The sequence below is a fragment of the Oncorhynchus keta genome, chromosome 7, assembly GCF_023373465.1.
Source record: "Oncorhynchus keta strain PuntledgeMale-10-30-2019 chromosome 7, Oket_V2, whole genome shotgun sequence".
NCBI lineage: Eukaryota > Metazoa > Chordata > Actinopteri > Salmoniformes > Salmonidae > Oncorhynchus > Oncorhynchus keta.
Window position 1 is genome coordinate 55,467,293 of NC_068427.1, and position 24,204 is coordinate 55,491,496.

At 40.5% G+C, this 24,204-nt stretch overlaps 1 protein-coding gene and 2 long non-coding RNA genes across 4 annotated transcripts in view; 2 read left to right on the forward strand and 1 right to left on the reverse strand.

Moving 5' to 3' along the window:
* The window catches only part of glb1l (galactosidase, beta 1-like), a 108,338-nt gene that overhangs the window by 71,280 nt on the left and 12,854 nt on the right, over window positions 1-24,204 (forward strand). The window contains exons 8-11 of the mRNA XM_052523286.1: window positions 10,118-10,239; window positions 10,576-10,616; window positions 18,915-19,033; window positions 20,118-20,192. Of these exons, the coding sequence (XP_052379246.1) occupies window positions 10,118-10,239; window positions 10,576-10,616; window positions 18,915-19,033; window positions 20,118-20,192 (357 nt within the window). The remainder of the gene's footprint in view (window positions 1-10,117; window positions 10,240-10,575; window positions 10,617-18,914; window positions 19,034-20,117; window positions 20,193-24,204) is intronic.
* On the reverse strand, window positions 19,029-19,465 carry LOC127931254 (uncharacterized). Its single transcript, XR_008140548.1, has 3 exons — window positions 19,409-19,465; window positions 19,182-19,315; window positions 19,029-19,115 (listed from the first exon to the last, which is right to left on the reverse strand). It is a non-coding gene; the product is annotated as an uncharacterized LOC127931254 (long non-coding RNA).
* The window catches only part of LOC127931252 (uncharacterized), a 3,625-nt gene continuing 562 nt past the window's right edge, over window positions 21,142-24,204 (forward strand). Inside the window, exons 1-4 of one of the 2 annotated variants that reach the window (XR_008140538.1) lie at window positions 21,142-21,749; window positions 21,987-22,043; window positions 22,159-22,215; window positions 22,651-23,751. This is a non-coding gene — a long non-coding RNA (uncharacterized LOC127931252). Of the gene's footprint in view, window positions 21,840-21,986; window positions 22,044-22,158; window positions 22,216-22,650; window positions 23,752-24,204 lie in introns of both variants that reach the window. The other variant, XR_008140539.1, reaches the window with a different exon arrangement.

Below are 24,204 nucleotides of genomic sequence, written 5' to 3' on the forward strand. Positions count from 1 at the left end.
TTAGATGATGATGTAGTACCATGACCAGACTAAACTATTAGATGATGATGTAGTACCATGACCAGACTAAACTATTAGATGATGATGTAGTACCATGACCAGACTAAACTAGTAGATGATGATGTAGTACCATGACCAGACTAAACTATTAGATGATGATGTAGTACCATGACCAGACTAAACTATTAGATGATGATGTAGTACCATGACCAGACTAAACTAGTAGATGATGATGTAGTACCATGACCAGACTAAACTATTAGATGATGATGTAGTACCATGACCAGACTAAACTATTAGATGATGATGTAGTACCATGACCAGACTAAACTATTAGATGATGATGTAGTACCATGACCAGACTAAACTATTAGATGATGATGATGTAGTACCATGACCAGACTAAACTATTAGATGATGATGTAGTACCATGACCAGACTAAACTATTAGATGATGATGTAGTACCATGACCAGACTAAACTATTAGATGATGATGATGTAGTACCATGACCAGACTAAACTATTAGATGATGATGTAGTACCATGACCAGACTAAACTATTAGATGATGATGATGTAGTACCATGACCAGACTAAACTATTAGATGATGATGTAGTACCATGACCAGACTAAACTATTGATGATGATGTAGATGACTAAACTGTAGATATGTAGTACCATGACCAGACTAAACTATTAGATGATGATGTAGTACCATGACCAGACTAAACTATTAGATGATGATGTAGTACCATGACCAGACTAAACTATTAGATGATGATGTAGTACCATGACCAGACTAAACTATTAGATGATGATGTAGTACCATGACCAGACTAAACTATTAGATGATGATGTAGTACCATGACCAGACTAAACTATGATGTAGTACCATGACCAGACTAAATAGATGATAGTACCATGACCAGACTAAACTATTAGATGATGATGTAGTACCATGACCAGACTAAACTATTAGATGATGATGTAGTACCATGACCAGACTAAACTATTAGATGATGATGTAGTACCATGACCAGACTAAACTATTAGATGATGATGTAGTACCATGACCAGACTAAACTATTAGATGATGATGTAGTACCATGACCAGACTAAACTATTAGATGATGATGTAGTACCATGACCAGACTAAAATATTAGATGATGATGTAGTACCATGACCAGACTAAACTATTAGATGATGATGATGTAGTACCATGACCAGACTAAACTATTAGATGATGATGTAGTACCATGACCAGACTAAACTATTAGATGATGATGTAGTACCATGACCAGACTAAACTATTAGATGATGATGATGTAGTACCATGACCAGACTAAACTATTAGATGATGATGTAGTACCATGACCAGACTAAACTATTAGATGATGATGTAGTACCATGACCAGACTAAACTATTAGATGATGATGATGTAGTACCATGACCAGACTAAACTAGTAGATGATGATGTAGTACCATGACCAGACTAAACTATTAGATGATGATGATGTAGTACCATGACCAGACTAAACTATTAGATGATGATGATGTAGTACCATGACCAGACTAAACTATTAGATGATGATGATGTAGTACCATGACCAGACTAAACTATTAGATGATGATGTAGTACCATGACCAGACTAAACTATTAGATGATGATGTAGTACCATGACCAGACTAAACTATTAGATGATGATGTAGTACCATGACCAGACTAAACTATTAGATGATGATGACCAGACTAAACTATTAGATGATGATGTAGTACCATGACCAGACTAAACTAAACTACTAAATGATGATGATGTAGTACCATGACCAGACTAAACTATTAGATGATGATGTAGTACCATGACCAGACTAAACTATTAGATGATGATGTAGTACCATGACCAGACTAAACTAGTAGATGATGATGTAGTACCATGACCAGACTAAACTATTAGATGATGATGATGATTGATGATGATGTAGTACCATGACCAGACTAAACTATTAGATGATGATGTAGTACCATGACCAGACTAAACTATTAGATGATGATGATGTAGTACCATGACCAGACTAAACTATTAGATGATGATGATGTAGTACCATGACCAGACTAAACTATTAGATGATGATGATGTAGTACCATGACCAGACTAAACTAGTAGATGATGATGTAGTACCATGACCAGACTAAACTATTAGATGATGATGTAGTACCATGACCAGACTAAACTATTAGATGATGATGATGTAGTACCATGACCAGACTAAACTATTAGATGATGATGTAGTACCATGACCAGACTAAACTAGTAGATGATGTAGTACCATGACCAGACTAAACTATTAGATGATGATGTAGTACCATGACCAGACTAAACTATTAGATGATGATGTAGTACCATGACCAGACTAAACTATTAGATGATGATGTAGTACCATGACCAGACTAAACTATTAGATGATGATGATGTAGTACCATGACCAGACTAAACTATTAGATGATGATGTAGTACCATGACCAGACTAAACTATTAGATGATGATGTAGTACCATGACCAGACTAAACTATTAGATGATGATGTAGTACCATGACCAGACTAAACTATTAGATGATGATGTAGTACCATGACCAGACTAAACTATTAGATGATGATGTAGTACCATGACCAGACTAAACTATTAGATGATAGATGATGATGTAGTACCATGACCAGACTAAACTATTAGATGATGATGTAGTACCATGACCAGACTAAACCATGTACCATGACCAGACTAAACTAGTAGATGATGATGTAGTACCATGACCAGACTAAACTATTAGATGATGATGTAGTACCATGACCAGACTAAACTATTAGATGATGATGTAGTACCATGACCAGACTAAACTAGACTAAACTGATGATGATGTAGTACCATGACCAGACTAAACTATTAGATGATGATGTAGTACCATGACCAGACTAAACTATTAGATGATGATGTAGTACCATGACCAGACTAAACTATTAGATGATGATGACTAAAGTACCATGACCAGACTAAACTATTAGATGATGATGTAGTACCATGACCAGACTAAACTATTAGATGATGATGTAGTACCATGACCAGACTAAACTATTAGATGATGATGTAGTACCATGACCAGACTAAACTATTAGATGATGATGTAGTACCATGACCAGACTAAACTATTAGATGATGATGTAGTACCATGACCAGACTAAACTATTAGATGATGATGTAGTACCATGACCAGACTAAACGATTAGATGATGATGTAGTACCATGACCAGACTAAATTATTAGATGATGATGTAGTACCATGACCAGACTAAACTAGTAGATGATGTAGTACCATGCATGACCAGACTAAATTATTAGATGATGATGTAGTACCATGACCAGACTAAACTAGATGATTAGATGATGATGTAGTACCATGACCAGACTAAACTATTAGATGATGATGATGTAGTACCATGACCAGACTAAACTAGTAGATGATGTAGTACCATGACCAGACTAAACTATTAGATGATGATGTAGTACCATGACCAGACTAAACTATTAGATGATGATGTAGTACCATGACCAGACTAAACTATTAGATGATGATGTAGTACCATGACCAGACTAAACTATTAGATGATGATGTAGTACCATGACCAGACTAAACTAGTAGATGATGATGATGTAGTACCATGACCAGACTAAACTATTAGATGATGATGATGTAGTACCATGACCAGACTAAACTATTAGATGATGATGATGTAGTACCATGACCAGACTAAACTAGTAGATGATGATGTAGTACCATGACCAGACTAAACTATTAGATGATGATGTAGTACCATGACCAGACTAAACTATTAGATGATGATGTAGTACCATGACCAGACTAAACTATTAGATGATGATGTAGTACCATGACCAGACTAAACTATTAGATGATGATGTAGTACCATGACCAGACTAAACTATTAGATGATGATGTAGTACCATGACCAGACTAAACTATTAGATGATGATGTAGTACCATGACCAGACTAAACTATTAGATGATGATGATGTAGTACCATGACCAGACTAAACTATTAGATGATGATGTAGTACCATGACCAGACTAAACTATTAGATGATGATGTAGTACCATGACCAGACTAAACTATTAGATGATGATGTAGTACCATGACCAGACTAAACTATTAGATGATGATGTAGTACCATGACCAGACTAAACTATTAGATGATGATGTAGTACCATGACCAGACTAAACTATTAGATGATGATGTAGTACCATGACCAGACTAAACTATTAGATGATGATGTAGTACCATGACCAGACTAAACTATTGACCAGACTGATGATGATGTAGTACCATGACCAGACTAAACTATTAGATGATGATGTAGTACCATGACCAGACTAAACTATTGATGATGATGTAGTACCATGACCAGACTAAACTAGTGATGATGTAGTACCATGACCAGACTAAACTATTAGATGATGATGTAGTACCATGACCAGACTAAACTATTAGATGATGATGTAGTACCATGACCAGACTAAACTATTAGATGATGATGTAGTACCATGACCAGACTAAACTATTAGATGATGATGTAGTACCATGACCAGACTAAACTATTAGATGATGATGTAGTACCATGACCAGACTAAACTATTAGATAGATGATGATGACCAGACTAAAGTAGATGATGACCAGACTAAACTATTATGATGATGATGTAGTACCATGACCAGACTAAACTATTAGATGATGATGTAGTACCATGACCAGACTAAACTATTAGATGATGATGTAGTACCATGACCAGACTAAACTATTAGATGATGATGTAGTACCATGACCAGACTAAACTATTAGATGATGATGTAGTACCATGACCAGACTAAACTATTAGATGATGATGTAGTACCATGACCAGACTAAACTAGTAGATGATGATGTAGTACCATGACCAGACTAAACCATGACCAGACTAAACTATTAGATGATGATGTAGTACCATGACCAGACTAAACTATTAGATGATGATGTAGTACCATGACCAGACTAAACTATTAGATGATGATAGTACCATGACCAGACTAAACTATTAGATGACCATGTACCATGACCAGACTAAACTATTAGATGATGATGTAGTACCATGACCAGACTAAACTAGTAGATGATGTAGTACCATGACCAGACTAAACTATTAGATGATGATGTAGTACCATGACCAGACTAAACTAGTAGATGATGATGATGTAGTACCATGACCAGACTAAACTATTAGATGATGATGTAGTACCATGACCAGACTAAACTATTAGATGATGATGTAGTACCATGACCAGACTAAACTATTAGATGATGATGTAGTACCATGACCAGACTAAATTATTAGATGATGATGTAGTACCATGACCAGACTAAACTAGTAGATGATGATGTAGTACCATGACCAGACTAAACTAGTAGATGATGATGTAGTACCATGACCAGACTAAACTATAGAGATGATGATGTAGTACCATGACCAGACTAAACTAGTGATGATGATGATGTAGTACCATGACCAGACTAAACTACTAGATGATGATGATGTAGTACCATGACCAGACTAAACTATTAGATGATGATGTAGTACCATGACCAGACTAAACTATTAGATGATGATGTAGTACCATGACCAGACTAAACTATTAGATGATGATGTAGTACCATGACCAGACTAAACTATTAGATGATGATGTAGTACCATGACCAGACTAAACTATTAGATGATGATGTAGTACCATGACCAGACTAAACTATTAGATGATGATGTAGTACCATGACCAGACTAAACTATTAGATGATGATGATGTAGTACCATGACCAGACTAAACTATTAGATGATGATGTAGATGACCAGACTAAATTATTAGATGATGATGTAGTACCATGACCAGACTAAACTATTAGATGATGATGTAGTACCATGACCAGACTAAACTAGTAGATGATGATGTAGTACCATGACCAGACTAAACTATTAGATGATGATGATGTAGTACCATGACCAGACTAAACTATTAGATGATGATGTAGTACCATGACCAGACTAAACTATTAGATGATGATGTAGTACCATGACCAGACTAAACTATTAGATGATGATGTAGTACCATGACCAGACTAAACTATTAGATGATGATGTAGTACCATGACCAGACTAAACTATTAGATGATGATGTAGTACCATGACCAGACTAAACTATTAGATGATGATGATGTAGTACCATGACCAGACTAAACTATGATGATGTAGTACCAGATAGATGATGTAGTACCATGACCAGACTAAACTGATGTAGTACCATGACCAGACTAAAGATGATGATGTAGTACCATGACCAGACTAAACTATTAGATGATGATGTAGTACCATGACCAGACTAAACTATTAGATGATGATGTAGTACCATGACCAGACTAAACTAGTAGATGATGATGATGATGTAGTACCATGACCAGACTAAACTATTAGATGATGATGTAGTACCATGACCAGACTAAACTATTAGATGATGATGTAGTACCATGACCAGACTAAACTATTAGATGATGATGTAGTACCATGACCAGACTAAACTAGTAGATGATGATGTAGTACCATGACCAGACTAAACTATTAGATGATGATGATGTAGTACCATGACCAGACTAAACTATTAGATGATGATGATGTAGTACCATGACCAGACTAAACTATTAGATGATGATGTAGTACCATGACCAGACTAAACTAGTAGATGATGATGTAGTACCATGACCAGACTAAACTATTAGATGATGATGTAGTACCATGACCAGACTAAACTATTAGATGATGATGTAGTACCATGACCAGACTAAACTATTAGATGATGATGTAGTACCATGACCAGACTAAACTAAACTATTAGACTAAGATGATGATGTAGTACCATGACCAGACTAAACTATTATGATGATGATGTAGTACCATGACCAGACTAAACTAGTAGATGATGATGTAGTACCATGACCAGACTAAACTATTAGATGATGATGTAGTACCATGACCAGACTAAACTATTAGATGATGATGTAGTACCATGACCAGACTAAACTATTAGATGATGATGATGTAGTACCATGACCAGAAAACTATTAGATGATGATGTAGTACCATGACCAGACTAAACTATTAGATGATGATGTAGTACCATGACCAGACTAAACTATTAGATGATGATGTAGTACCATGACCAGACTAAACTATTAGATGATGATGTAGTACCATGACCAGACTAAACTATTAGATGATGATGTAGTACCATGACCAGACTAAACTATTCGATGATGATGTAGTACCATGACCAGACTAAACTATTAGATGATGTAGTACCATGACCAGACTAAATTATTAGATGATGATGTAGTACCATGACCAGACTAAACTATTAGATGATGATGATGTAGTACCATGACCAGACTAAACTATTAGATGATGATGTAGTACCATGACCAGACTAAACTATTAGATGATGATGTAGTACCATGACCAGACTAAACTATTAGATGATGATGTAGTACCATGACCAGACTAAACTATTAGATGATGATGTAGTACCATGACCAGACTAAACTATTAGATGATGATGTAGTACCATGACCAGACTAAACTAGTAGATGATGATGTAGTATGATGATGATGATAGTACCATGACCAGACTAAACTATTAGATGATGATGTAGTACCATGACCAGACTAAACTATTATGATGATGATGTAGTACCATGACCAGACTAAACTAGTAGATGATGATGTAGTACCATGACCAGACTAAACTATTAGATGATGATGTAGTACCATGACCAGACTAAACTATTAGATGATGATGTAGTACCATGACCAGACTAAACTATTAGATGATGATGTAGTACCATGACCAGACTAAACTAGTAGATGACTAAACTATAGATGATGTAGTACCATGACCAGACTAAACTAGTAGATGATGATGTAGTACCATGACCAGACTAAACTATTAGATGATGATGTAGTACCATGACCAGACTAAACTATTAGATGATGATGTAGTACCATGACCAGACTAAACTATTAGATGATGATGTAGTACCATGACCAGACTAAACTATTATGATGATGATGTAGTACCATGACCAGACTAAACTAGTAGATGATGATGTAGTACCATGACCAGACTAAACTAGTAGATGATGATGTAGTACCATGACCAGACTAAACTATGTAGATGATGATGTAGTACCATGACCAGACTAAACTAGATGATGATGATGTAGTACCATGACCAGACTAAACTAGTAGATGATGATGTAGTACCATGACCAGACTAAACTAGTAGATGATGATGATAGTACCATGACCAGACTAAACTATTAGATGATGATGTAGTACCATGACCAGACTAAACTAGTAGATGATGATACCATGACCAGACTAGTACCATGACCAGACTAAACTAGTAGATGATGATGATGTAGTACCATGACCAGACTAAACTATTAGATGATGATGTAGTACCATGACCAGACTAAACTATTAGATGATGATGATGTAGTATGATGACCAGACTAAACTAGTAGATGATGATGTAGTACCATGACCAGACTAAACTATTAGATGATGATGTAGTACCATGACCAGACTAAACTATTAGATGATGATGTAGTACCATGACCAGACTAAACTATTAGATGATGATGTAGTACCATGACCAGACTAAACTATTAGATGATGATGATGTAGTACCATGACCAGACTAAACTATTAGATGATGATGTAGTACCATGACCAGACTAAACTAGTAGATGATGATGTAGTACCATGACCAGACTAAACTATTAGATGATGATGTAGTACCATGACCAGACTAAACTATTAGATGATGATGTAGTACCATGACCAGACTAAACTATTAGATGATGATGTAGTACCATGACCAGACTAAACTGATGTAGTACCAGATGATGATGTAGTACCATGACCAGACTAAACTATTAGATGATGATGTAGTACCATGACCAGACTAAACTATTAGATGATGATGTAGTACCATGACCAGACTAAACTAGTAGATGATGATGTAGTACCATGACCAGACTAAACTATTAGATGATGATGATGTAGTACCATGACCAGACTAAACTAGTAGATGATGATGTAGTACCATGACCAGACTAAACTATTAGATGATGATGTAGTACCATGACCAGACTAAACTATTAGATGATGATGTAGTACCATGACCAGACTAAACTATTAGATGATGATGTAGTACCATGACCAGACTAAACAGACTAAACTTAGATGATGATGTAGTACCATGACCAGACTAAACTAGTAGATGATGATGTAGTACCATGACCAGACTAAACTATTAGATGATGATGTAGTACCATGACCAGACTAAACTATTAGATGATGATGTAGTACCATGACCAGACTAAACTATTAGATGATGATGTAGTACCATGACCAGACTAAACTATTAGATGATGATAGTACCATGACCAGACTAAACCATGACCAGACTAAACTATTAGATGATGATGTAGTACCATGACCAGACTAAACTATTAGATGATGATGTAGTACCATGACCAGACTAAACTATTAGATGATGATGTAGTACCATGACCAGACTAAACTATTAGATGATGATGATGTAGTACCATGACCAGACTAAACTATTAGATGATGATGATGTAGTACCATGACCAGACTAAACTATTAGATGATGATGAGTACCATGACCAGACTAAACTATTAGATGATGATGTAGTACCATGACCAGACTAAACTATTAGATGATGATGATGACCAGACTAAACCATGACCAGACTAAACTATTAGATGATGATGTAGTACCATGACCAGACTAAACTAGTAGATGATGATGATGTAGTACCATGACCAGACTAAACTAGTAGATGATGATGTAGTACCATGACCAGACTAAACTAGTAGATAATGATGTAGTACCATGATGATGTAGTACCATGACCAGACTAATCTCATGTGTGTTCCAGGTGAACTCTGAGTTCTACACAGGGTGGCTGGACCACTGGGGGGACCAGCATGCTCAGGTGGACACCCAGAAGGTCAGCAGGATGCTGGGGGAGATGCTCAGCATGGGGGCCAGCGTCAACATGTAGGTCCTCGAACCCTCGGTGTATGATAGAAGTGCCAAAGGTTTCATAAAAAAAGGCAAATGTTTTAGCCATTCACTGATAAGACACTGAAAAAAATGTCCCGTAGTAAGGAACAATGTGATTGGTAAGGTGTTGTAGTAAGGAACAATGTGATTGGTAAGGTGTTGTAGTAAGGAACAATGTGATTGGTAAGGAGCCGTAGTAAGGAACAATGTGATTGGTAAGGTGCCGTAGTAAGGAACAATGTGATTGGTAAGGTGTTGTAGTAAGGAACAAGCTAAATGAATCATCCCACACAACATAACAACAGCAGTTGTTCTATTCTCTCACTACAGGTATATGTTTGAAGGAGGGACCAACTTCGGCTACTGGAATGGTTGGTTTAATAGCCTGTATCAATACTTCCTTCATTAAGTCTCGTATACCAATCATTTAATACTGTTGAAGTATAACTTGTTGTTCCCTCATGTTAACCCTGTACGAGCAGCTGTTGTCGTGTTAACCCAGACTAAACTAGTAGATGATGATGATGTGTTAACCCTGTTGTCTAAACTTAGATGATGAATGTAGTACCATGACCAGACTAAACTGTAGATGATGATGTAGTACCCTGACCAGCTGCTGTAGTTAATGTCTTGTTAACCCTGAGCTGATGTAGTCGTGTTTACCCTGTTGTCTTGTTAACCCTGTAGGATCAGATGTAATATCTGTAGTTGTGTTAACCCTGTAGGATCAGATGTAGTTGTGTTAACCCTGTAGGATCAGATGTAGTTGTGTTAACCCTGTAGGATCAGATGTATAACTGTAGTTGTGTTAACCCTGCAGGATCAGATGTAGTTGTGTTAAAGGATCAGATGTATATCTGTAGTTGTGTTAACCCTGTAGGATCAGATGTAGTTGTGTTAACCCTGTAGGATCAGATGTATAACTGTAGTTGTGTTAACCCTGTAGGATCAGATGTAGTCGTGTTAACCCTGTAGGATCAGATGTAGTTGTGTTAACCCTGTAGGATCAGATGTAGTACCATGACCAGACTAAACTGTGATGATGTTGTTTTAACCCTGTAGGATCAGACGTGTTAACCCTGTAGGATCAGATGTATGTTAATAGGATCAGATGTAGTTGTGTTAACCCTGTAGGATCAGATGTAGTTGTGTTAACCCCAGGATCAGATGTAGTTGTGTTAACCCTGTAGGATCAGATGACTGATGTTAACCCTGTAGGATCAGATGTAGTTGTGTTAACCCTGTAGGATCAATGTAGTTGTGTTAACCCTGTAGATGATGAGTTGTGTTAACCCTGTAGGATCAGATGTAGTTGTGTTAACCCTGTAGGATCAGATGTATAACTGTAGTTGTGTTAACCCTGTAGGATCAGATGTAGTTGTGTTAACCCTGCAGGATCAGATGTAGTTGTGTTAACCCTGTAGGATCAGATGTATAACTGTAGTTGTGTTAAAGGATCAGATGATGATGTGTTAACCCATCAGATGTATAACTGTAGTTGTGTTAACCCTGTAGGATCAGATGTAGTTGTGTTAACCCTGTAGGATCAGATGTAGATGATGATGTTAACCCTGTAGGATCAGATGTAGTTGTGTTAACCCTGTAGGATCAGACTAAACCCTGTAGATGATGATGTATAACTGTAGTTGTGTTAACCCTGTAGGATCAGATGTAGACCAGTGTTAACCCTGTAGGATCAGATGTAGTTGTGTTAACCCTGTAGGATCAGATGTAGTGATGTTAACCCTGTAGGATCAGACTAAAGTAGATGTGTTAACCCTGTAGGATCAGATGTATAACTGTAGTTGTGTTAACCCTGTAGGATCATGATGTATACCATGACCAGACTAACCCTATAGATCAGATGTATAACTGAGTTGTGTTAACCCTGCAGGATCAGATGTATAACTAGTGTGTTAACCCTGTAGGATCAGATGTATACCTGACCAGACTAACCCTGTAGGATCAGATGATGATCTGTAGTTGTGTTAACCCTGTAGGATCAGACTAGTTAGTGTTAACCCTGTAGATCAGATGATAGATGTAGTAACCCTGTAGGATCAGATGTATAACTGTAGTTGTGTTAACCCTGTAGGATCAGATGTATAACTGTAGTTGTGTTAACCCAGGATCAGATGTAAACTGTAGATGTGTTAACCCTGTAGGATCAGATGTATATCCAGTGTAAACCCTGTAGGATCAGATGTATGTGTTAACCTGTAGGATCAGATGTAGTTGTGTTAACCCTGTAGATGATGAGTTGTGTTAACCCTGTAGGATCAGATGTATAACTGTAGTTGTGTTAACCCTGTAGGATCAGATGACCAGTGTTAACCCTGTAGGATCAGATGTATAACTGTAGTCGTGTTAACCCTGTAGGATCAGATGTAGTCGTGTTAACCCTGTAGGATCAGATGTAGTCGTGTTAACCCTGTAGGATCAGATGTATAACTGTAGTTGTGTTAACCCTGTAGGATCAGAGATGTAGTTGTGTTAACCCTGTAGGATCAGATGTAGTTGTGTTAACCCTGTAGGATCAGATGTAGTTGTGTTAACCCTATAGGATCAGATGTATAATGTGTTAACCCTGTAGGATCAGATGTATAACTGTAGTTGTGTTAACCCTGTAGGATCAGATGTAGTTGTGTTAACCCTGTAGGATCAGATGTAGTTGTGTTAACCCTGTAGGATCAGATGTATAACTGTAGTTGTGTTAACCCTGTAGGATCAGATGATGATGTGTTAACCCTGTAGGATCAGATGTATAACTGTAGTTGTGTTAACCCTAGGATCAGATGTAGTTGTGTTAACCCTGTAGATCAGATGTAGTTGTGTTAACCCTGTAGGATCAGATGTAGTTGTGTTAACCCTGTAGGATCAGATGTATAACTGTAGTTGTGTTAACCCTGTAGGATCAGATGTAGTTGTGTTAACCCTGTAGGATCAGATGTATAACTGTAGTTGTGTTAACCCTGTAGGATCAGATGTAGTTGTGTTAACCCTGTAGGATCAGATGTATAACTGTAGTTGTGTTAACCCTGTAGGATCAGATGTAGTTGTGTTAACCCTGTAGGATCAGATGTATAACTGTAGTTGTGTTAACCCTGTAGGATCAGATGTATAACTAGTTGTGTTAACCCTGTAGGATCAGATGTATAACTGTAGTTGTGTTAACCCTGTAGATCAGATGATGTGTTAACCCTGTAGGATCAGATGTAGTTGTGTTAACCCTGTAGGATCAGATGTAGTTGTGTTAACCCTGTAGGATCAGATGTATAACTGTAGTTGTGTTAACCCTGTAGATCAGATGTAGTTGTGTTAACCCTGTAGGATCAGATGTATAACTGTAGATGTAGTTAACCCTGTAGGATCAGATGTAGTTGTGTTAACCCTGTAGGATCAGATGTAGTTGTGTTAACCCTGTAGGATCAGATGTAGTTGTGTTAACCCTGTAGGATCAGATGTATAACTGTAGTTGTGTTAACCCTGTAGGATCATGACCAGTTGTGTTAACCCTGTAGGATCAGATGTATAACCATGACCAGTGTTAACCCTGTAGGATCAGATGTAGTTGTGATAGGATCAGATGTAGTTGTGTTAACCCTGTAGGATCAGATGTATAACTGTAGTTGTGTTAACCCTGTAGGATCAGATGTATAACTGTAGTTGTGTTAACCCTGTAGGATCAGATGTAGTTGTGTTAACCCTGTAGGATCAGATGTATATCTGTAGTTGTGTTAACCCTGTAGGATCAGATGTAGTTGTGTTAACCCTGTAGGATCAGATGTATAACTGTAGTTGTGTTAACCCTGTAGGATCAGATGTAGTTGTGTTAACCCTGTAGGATCAGATGTATAACTGTAGTTGTGTTAACCCTGTAGGATCAGATGTATATCTGTAGTTGTGTTAACCCTGTAGGATCAGATGTAGTTGTGTTAACCCTGTAGGATCAGATGTAGTTGTGTTAACCCTGTAGGATCAGATGTAGTTGTGTTAACCCTGTAGGATCAGATGTATGATAACCCTGTAGGATCAGGACCAGAGTTGTGTTAACCCTGTAGGATCAGATGTATAACTGTAGTTGTGTTAACCCTGTAGGATCAGATGTAGTTGTGTTAACCCTGTAGGATCAGATGTATAACTGTAGTTGTGTTAACCCTGACCAGGATCAGATGTAGTTGTGTTAACCCTGTAGGATCAGATGTAGTTGTGTTAACCCTGTAGGATCAGATGTATAACTATAGTTGTGTTAACCCATAGGATCAGACTGTAGTTGTGTTAACCCTGTAGGATCAGATGATAGATTGTGTTAACCCTGACCAGGATCAGATATATCTGTAGTTGTGTAACCCTGTAGGATCAGATGTATAACTGTAGTTGTGTTAACCCTGCAGGATCAGATGTAGTTGTGTTAACCCTGTAGGATCAGATGTATAACTGTAGTTGTGTTAACCCTGTAGGATCAGATGTAGTTGTGTTAACCCTGTAGGATCAGATGTAGTTGTGTTAGGATCAGATGTATATCTGTAGATGATGATTAACCCTGTAGGATCAGATGTATAACTGTAGATGTGTTAACCCTGTAGGATCAGATGTAGTTGTGTTAACCCTGTAGGATCAGATGTATGTGTTAACCCTGTAGGATCAGATAAACTGTAGTTGTGTTAACCCTGTAGGATCAGATGTATAACTGTAGTTCAGATGTTAACCCTGTAGGATCAGATGTATACTGTAGTTGTGTTAACCCTGTAGGATCAGATGTATAACTGTAGTTGTGTTAACCCTGTAGGATCAGATGTATAATGTAGTGTGTTAACCCTGTAGGATCAGATGTATAAGTAGTTGTGTTAACCCTGTAGGATCAGATGTAGTTGTGTTAACTGTAGTTGTGTTAACCCTGTAGGATCAGATGTGTTAACTGATTAGTTGTGTTAACCCTGTAGGATCAGATGATGTAACCCTGTAGGATCAGATGTAGTTGTGTTAACCCTGTAGGATCAGATGTATAACTAGTTGTGTTAACCCTGATCAGATGTAGTTGTGTTAACCCTGTAGGATCAGATGTATAACTATAGTTGTGTTAACCCTGCAGGATCAGATGTAGTTGGAGATGTTAACCCTGTAGGATCAGATGTAGTTGTGTTAACCCTGTAGGATCAGATGTATAACCCTGTGTTAACCCTGTAAGGATCAGATGTAGTTGTGTTAACCCTGTAGGATCAGATGTAGCTGTGTTAACCCTGTAGGATCAGATGTAGTTGTGTTAACCCTGTAGGATCAGATGTAGTTGTGTTAACCCTGTAGGATCAGATGTATAACTGTAGTTGTGTTAACCCTGTAGGATCAGATGTAGTTGTGTTAACCCTGTAGGATCAGATGTAGTTGTGTTAACCCTGTAGGATCAGATGTAGTTGTGTTAACCCTGTAGGATCAGATGTAGTTGTGTTAACCCTGTAGGATCAGATGTAGTTGTGTTAACCCTGTAGGATCAGATGTATAACTGTAGTTGTGTTAACCCTGTAGGATCAGATGTAGTTGTGTTAACCCTGTAGGATCAGATGTATAACTGTAGTTGTGTTAACCCTGTAGGATCAGATGTAGTTGTGTTAACCCTGTAGGATCAGATGTATAACTGTAGTTGTGTTAACCCTGTAGGATCAGATGTATAACTGTAGTTGTGTTAACCCTGTAGGATCAGATGTATAACTGTAGTTGTGTTAACCCTGTAGGATCAGATGTAGTTGTGTTAACCCTGTAGGATCAGATGTATAACTGTAGTTGTGTTAACCCTGTAGGATCAGATGTAGTTGTGTTAACCCTGTAGGATCAGATGTATAACTGTAGTTGTGTTAACCCTGTAGGATCAGATGTAGTTGTGTTAACCCTGTAGGATCAGATGTAGTTGTGTTAACCCTGTAGGATCAGATGTAGTTGTGTTAACCCTGTAGGATCAGATGTATATCTGTAGTTGTGTTAACCCTGTAGGATCAGATGTAGTTGTGTTAACCCTGTAGGATCAGATGTATAACTGTAGTTGTGTTAACCCTGTAGGATCAGATGTAGTTGTGTTAACCCTGTAGGATCAGATGTAGTTGTGTTAACCCTGTAGGATCAGATGTATAACTGTAGTTGTGTTAACCCTGTAGGATCAGATGTAGTTGTGTTAACCCTGTAGGATCAGATGTAGTTGTGTTAACCCTGTAGGATCAGATGTATATCTGTAGTTGTGTTAACCCTGTAGGATCAGATGTAGTTGTGTTAACCCTGTAGGATCAGATGTAGTTGTGTTAACCCTGTAGGATCAGATGTAGTTGTGTTAACCCTGTAGGATCAGATGTAGTTGTGTTAACCCTGTAGGATCAGATGTAGTTGTGTTAACCCTGTAGGATCAGATGTAGTTGTGTTAACCCTGTAGGATCAGATGTATAACTGTAGTTGTGTTAACCCTGTAGGATCAGATGTAGTTGTGTTAACCCTGTAGGATCAGATGTAGTTGTGTTAACCCTGTAGGATCAGATGTAGTTGTGTTAACCCTGTAGGATCAGATGTAGTTGTGTTAACCCTGTAGGATCAGATGTATAACTGTAGTTGTGTTAACCCTGTAGGATCAGATGTATAACTGTAGTTGTGTTAACCCTGTAGGATCAGATGTATAACTGTAGTTGTGTTAACCCTGTAGGATCAGATGTAGTTGTGTTAACCCTGTAGGATCAGATGTAGTTGTGTTAACCCTGTAGGATCAGATGTATAACTGTAGTTGTGTTAACCCTGTAGGATCAGATGTAGTTGTGTTAACCCTGTAGGATCAGATGTATAACTGTAGTTGTGTTAACCCTGTAGGATCAGATGTAGTTGTGTTAACCCTGTAGGATCAGATGTATAACTGTAGTTGTGTTAACCCTGTAGGATCAGTTAATAGGATCAGTTGTGTTAACCCTGTAGGATCAGATGTAGTTGTGTTAACCCTGTAGGATCAGATGTAGTTGTGTTAACCCTGTAGGATCAGATGTAGTTGTGTTAACCCTGTAGGATCAGATGTAGTTGTGTTAACCCTGTAGGATCAGATGTATAACTGTAGTTGTGTTAACCCTGTAGGATCAGATGTAGTTGTGTTAACCCTGTAGGATCAGATGTATAACTGTAGTTGTGTTAACCCTGTAGGATCAGATGTATAACTGTAGTTGTGTTAACCCTGTAGGATCAGATGTATATCTGTAGTTGTGTTAACCCTGTAGGATCAGATGTAGTTGTGTTAACCCTGTAGGATCAGATGTATAACTGTAGTTGTGTTAACCCTGTAGGATCAGTATAATGTAGTTGTGTTAACCCTGTAGGATCAGATGTAGTTGTGTTAACCCTGTAGGATCAGATGTAGTTGTGTTAACCCTGTAGGATCAGATGTATAACTATAGTGTGTTAACCCTGTAGGATCAGATGTAGTTGTGTTAACCCTGTAGGATCAGATGTATAACTGTAGTTGTGTTAACCCTGTAGGATCAGATGTAGTTGTGTTAACCCTGTAGGATCAGATGTAGTTGTGTTAACCCTGTAGGATCAGATGTAGTTGTGTTAACCCTGTAGGATCAGATGTATAACTGTAGTTGTGTTAACCCTGTAGGATCAGATGTATAACTGTAGTTGTGTTAACCCTGTAGGATCAGATGTATATCTGTAGTTGTGTTAACCCTGTAGGATCAGATGTAGTTGTGTTAACCCTGTAGGATCAGATGTATAACTGTAGTTGTGTTAACCCTGTAGGATCAGATGTATATCTGTAGTTGTGTTAACCCTGTAGGATCAGATGTATAACTGTAGTTGTGTTAACCCTGTAGGATCAGATGTAGTTGTGTTAACCCTGTAGGATCAGATGTATAACTGTAGTTGTGTTAACCCTGTAGGATCAGATGTAGTTGTGTTAACCCTGTAGGATCAGATGTATAACTGTAGTTGTGTTAACCCTGTAGGATCAGATCTAGTTGTGTTAACCCTGTAGGATCAGATGTATAACTGTAGTTGTGTTAACCCTGTAGGATCAGAGTATAATGTAGTTGTGTTAACCCTGCAGGATCAGATGTGTTAACCCTGTAGGATCAGATGTGTGTTAACCCTGTAGGATCAGATGTAGTTGTGTTAACCCTGTAGGATCAGATGTATATGTGTTAACCCTGTTGCCTTGTTAACCCTGTAGGATCAGATGTAGTCTTGTTAACCCTGTTGTCTTGTTAACCCTAACCCAGATAGAGAATATTGTCAGTGTTAACCCTGTAGGATCAGATGTCGTGTTAACCCTGTTGTCAGATGTGTTAACCCTGTTGATCAGATGTATAACCCTGTTGTCGTGTTAACCCTGTATGGATCAACCCTGTTGTCTTGTTAACCCTGTAGGATCAGATGTAGTTGTGTTAACCCTGTTGCCTTGTTAACCCTGTTGTCTTGTTAACCCTGTTGTCGTGTTAACCCTGTTGTCTTGTTAACCCTGTTGTCTTGTTAACCCTGTTGTCGTGTTAACCCTGTTGTCTTGTTAACCCTGTTGTCTTGTTAACCCTGTTGTCTTGTTAACCCTGTTGTCTTGTTAACCCTGTTGTCTTGTTAACCCTGTTGTCTTGTTAACCCTGTTGTCGTGTTAACCCTGTTGTCGTGTTAACCCTGTTGTCGTGTTAACCCTGTAGGAGCGGACCATGATAACAGGTTTAGGTCGGTAGTGACCAGTTATGACTACAACGCCCCTCTGTCTGAGGCAGGAGACCCTACAGAGAAACTACTAGCCATACGGGATACCATCAGCAAGGTAACACCCCTTAACCTGTCCTAACCCAGTAGAGAATATACTGGCCATACGGGACACCATCAGCAAGGTAACACCCCTTAACCTGTCCTAACCCAGTAGAGAATATACTGGCCATACGGGACACCATCAGCAAGGTAACACCCTTAACCTGTCCTAACCCAGTAGAGAATATACTGGCCATACGGGACACCATCAGCAAGGTAACAACCCTTAACCTGTCCTAACCCAGTAGAGAATATACTGGCCATACGGGACACCATCAGCAAGGTAACAACCCTTAACCTGTCCTAACCCAGTAGAGAATATACTGGCCATACGGGACACCATCACCCTTAACCTGTCCTGGTAACAACCCATAACCATCAGCAAGGTAACCTGTCCTAACCCAGTAGAGAACATACTGGCCATACGGGACACCATCAGCAAGGTAACTTAACCCCTTAACCTGTCCTAACCCAGTAGAGAATATACTGGCAGTAGAGAATATACTGGGACACCATCAGCAAGGTAACAACCCTTAACCTGTCCTAACCCAGTAGAGAATATACTGGCCACGGGACACCATCAGCAAGGTAACAACCCTTAACCTGTCCTAATCCAGTAGAGAATATACTGGCCATCCGGGACACCATCAGCAAGGTAACAACCCTTAACCTGTCCTAACTGGCCAGACACCATCAGAGAATATACTAGAGGCCACCATCGGGACACCATCACCATGGTAACAACCCTTAACCTGTCCTGACCCAGACACCATCAGCAAGAGAATATACTGGCCATACGGGACACCATCACCATGGTAACAAGCCTTAAATGTAAATGTAACCCTAAACCTGCCCTAACCCAGATGAGAATATACTGGCCATACGAGACACCATCACCATGGTAACAAGACTGGGACAAACCCACAGGACTCACAGTTCATTTTAGGCTATGTCCCAAATGGCGTATTATATAGGGCATACTAGGATGCACGGGCTCTGGTCAAAAGTATCACACTATATAGAGAGGCATTTGATGACATATATGGTATTGATGACATGTATGTTGTATGTTAATACTGGCTATATTTTCCCCTTTCTAGTTCAGAGACATCCCTGTGGGTCCCATGCCCCCAGCCTCTCCCAAGATGGCCTATGGCTTTGTGACTCTGACAATGGTATGGGCTTATTTACAGCATACTTTACTACCAGGACCCAGACTTATTACAGCATATTTTACTACCAGGACCCAGCCTTATTATAGCATACTTTACTACCAGGACCCAGCCTTATTACAGCATACTTTACTACCAGGACCCAGCCTTATTACAGCATACTTTACTACCAGGACCCAGCCTTATTACAGCATACTTTACTACCAGGACCCAGCCTTATTACAGCATACTTTACTACCAGGACCCAGCCTTATTACAGCATACTTTACTACCAGGACCCAGCCTTATTACAGCATACTTTACTACCAGGACCCAGCCTTATTACAGCATACTTTACTACCAGGACCCAGCCTTAGTACAGCATACTTTACTACCAGGACCCAGCCTTATTACAGCATACTTTACTACCAGGACCCAGCCTTATTACAGCATATTTTACTACCAGGACCCAGCCTTATTACAGCATACTTTACTACCAGGACCCAGCCTTATTACAGCATACTTACTACTAGCCAGGACCCAGCCTTAGTACAGCATACTTTACTACCAGGACCCAGCCTTATTACAGCATACTTTACTACCAGGACCCAGACTTATTACAGCATATTTTACTACCAGGACCCAGACTTATTACAGCATACTTTACTACCAGGACCCAGCCTTATTACAGCATACTTTACTACCAGAACCCAGCCTTAGTACAGCATACTTTACTACCAGGACCCAGCCTTATTACAGCATACTTTACTACCAGGACCCAGCCTTATTACAGCATACTTTACTACCAGGACCCAGCCTTATTACAGCATACTTTACTACCAGGACCCAGCCTTAGCATACTTTACTACCAGGACAGCATACAGCATTTACTACCAGGACCCAGCCTTATTACAGCATACTTTACTACCAGGACCCAGACTTATTACAGCATATTTTACTACCAGGACCCAGCCTTATTACAGCATACTTTACTACCAGGACCCAGCCTTAGTACAGCATACTTTACTACCAGGACCCAGCCTTAGTACAGCATACTTTACTACCAGGACCCAGCCTTATTACAGCATACTTTACTACCAGGACCCAGCCTTATTACAGCATACTTTACTACCAGGACCCAGCCTTATTACAGCATACTTTACTACCAGGACCCAGCCTTAGTACAGCATACTTTACTACCAGGACCCAGCCTTAGTACAGCATACTTTACTACCAGGACCCAGCCTTATTACAGCATACTTTACTACCAGGACCCAGCCTTATTACAGCATACTTTACTACCATCAACCACCACATTGCCTTATTACAGCACTAGAGTGCCAGTATGGAGAGGTGTGGGGCCACTTGGAGACAGCAGTTAGTCCTCTCACTAACCCCCAGTCTAGAGAGGTGTGGGGCCACTTGGAGACAGCAGTTAGTCCTCTCACTAACCCCCAGTCTGGAGAGGTGTGGGGCCACTTGGAGACAGCAGTTAGTCCTCTCACTAACCCCCAGTCTGGAGAGGTGTGGGGCCACTTGGAGACAGCAGTTAGTCCTCTCACTAACCCCCAGTCTGGAGAGGTGTGTGGCCACTTGGAGACAGCAGTTAGTCCTCTCACTAACCCCCAGTCTGGAGAGGTTAGTCCTCTCACTAACCCCCAGTCTGGAGAGGTGTGTGGCCACTTGGAGACAGCAGTTAGTCCTCTCACTAACCCCCAGTCTGGAGAGGTTAGTCCTCTCACTAACCCCCAGTCTGGAGAGGTGTGTGGCCACTTGGAGACACCAGTTAGTCCTCTCACTAACCCCCAGTCTGGAGAGGTGTGGGGCCACTTGGAGACAGCAGTAAGTCCTCTCACTAACCCCCAGTCTGGAGAGGTGTGGGGCCACTTGGAGACACTAGTAAGTCCTCTCACTAACCCCCAGTCTGGAGAGGTGTGGGGCCACTTGGAGACACTAGTAAGTCCTCTCATTCAACCCCCAGTCTGGAGAGGTGTGGGGCCACTTGGAGACAGCAGTAAGTCCTCTCACTAACCCCCAGTCTAGAGAGGTGTGTGGCCACTTGGAGACACTAGTAAGTCCTCTCATTCAACCCCCAGTCTGGAGAGGTTAGTCCTCTCACTAACCCCCAGTCTGGAGAGGGGTGTGTGGCCACTTGGAGACACTAGTAAGTCCTCTCATTCAACCCCCAGTCTGGAGAGGTTAGTCCTCTCACTAACCCCCAGTCTGGAGAGAGTTAAGTCCTCTCACTAACCCCCAGTCTGGAGAGGTTAGTCCTCTCACTAACCCCCAGTCTGAGAGGTGTGGCCACTTGGAGACACCAGTTAGTCCTCTCACTAAACCCCAGTCTGGAGAGAGACACTAGTAAGTCCTCTCACTAACCCCCAGTCTGGAGAGGTGTGTGGCCACTTGGAGACAGCAGTAAGTCCTCTCACTAACCCCCAGTCTGGAGAGGTTAGTCCTCTCACTAAACCCGTCTGGAGAGGTGTGTGGCCACTTGGAGACACTAGTAAGTCCTCTCATTCAACCCCCAGTCTGGAGAGGTGTGGGGCCACTTGGAGACAGCAGTAAGTCCTCTCACTAACCCCCAGTCTAGAGAGGTGTGTGGCCACTTGGAGACACTAGTAAGTCCTCTCATTCAACCCCCAGTCTGGAGAGGTTAGTCCTCTCACTAACCCCCAGTCTGGAGAGGTGTGTGGCCACTTGGAGACACTAGTAAGTCCTCTCATTCAACCCCCAGTCTGGAGAGGTGTGTGGCCACTTGGAGACACTAGTAAGTCCTCTCACTAACCCCCAGTCTGGAGAGGTGTGTGGCCACTTGGAGACACTAGTAAGTCCTCTCATTCAACCCCCAGTCTGGAGAGGTGTGTGGCCACTTGGAGACACTAGTAAGTCCTCTCACTAACCCCCAGTCTGGAGAGGTGTGTGGCCACTTGGAGACACTAGTAAGTCCTCTCATTCAACCCCCAGTCTGGAGAGGTGTGGGGCCACTTGGAGACACTAGTAAGTCCTCTCATTCAACCCCCAGTCTGGAGAGGTGTGTGGCCACTTGGAGACACTAGTAAGTCCTCTCACTAACCCCCAGTCTGGAGAGGTGTGTGGCCACTTGGAGACACTAGTAAGTCCTCTCATTCAACCCCCAGTCTGGAGAGGTGTGGGGCCACTTGGAGACACTAGTAAGTCCTCTCACTAACCCCCAGTCTGGAGAGGTGTGTGGCCACTTGGAGACACTAGTAAGTCCTCTCATTCAACCCCCAGTCTGGAGAGGTGTGGGGCCACTTGGAGACACTAGTAAGTCCTCTCACTAACCCCCAGTCTGGAGAGGTGTGGGGCCACTTGGAGACACTAGTATGTCCTCTCACTAATCCCCAGTCTGGAGAGGTGTGTGGCCACTTGGAGACACTAGTAAGTCCTCTCACTAACCCCCAGTATGGAGAGGTGTGTGGCCACTTGGAGACACTAGTAAGTCCTCTCATTCAACCCCCAGTATGGAGAGGTGTGTGGCCACTTGGAGACACTAGTAAGTCCTCTCACTAACCCCCAGTCTGGAGAGGTTAGTCCTCTCACTAACCCCCAGTCTGGAGAGGTGTGTGGCCACTTGGAGACACTAGTAAGTCCTCTCACTAACCCCCAGTCTGGAGAGGTGTGTGGCCACTTGGAGACACTAGTAAGTCCTCTCACTAACCCCCAGTCTGGAGAGGTGTGTGGCAACTTGGAGACACTAGTAAGTCCTCTCATTCAACCCCCAGTCTGGAGAGGTGTGTGGCCACTTGGAGACACTAGTAAGTCCTCTCACTAACCCCCAGTCTGGAGAGGTGTGGGGCCACTTGGAGACACTAGTAAGTCCTCTCACTAACCCCCAGTCTGGAGAGGTGTGTGGCCACTTGGAGACACTAGTAAGTCCTCTCACTAACCCCCAGTCTGGAGAGGTGTGTGGCCACTTGGAGACACTAGTAAGTCCTCTCACTAACCCCCAGTCTGGAGAGGTTAGTCCTCTCACTAACCCCCAGTCTGGAGAGGTGTGGGGCCACTTGGAGAC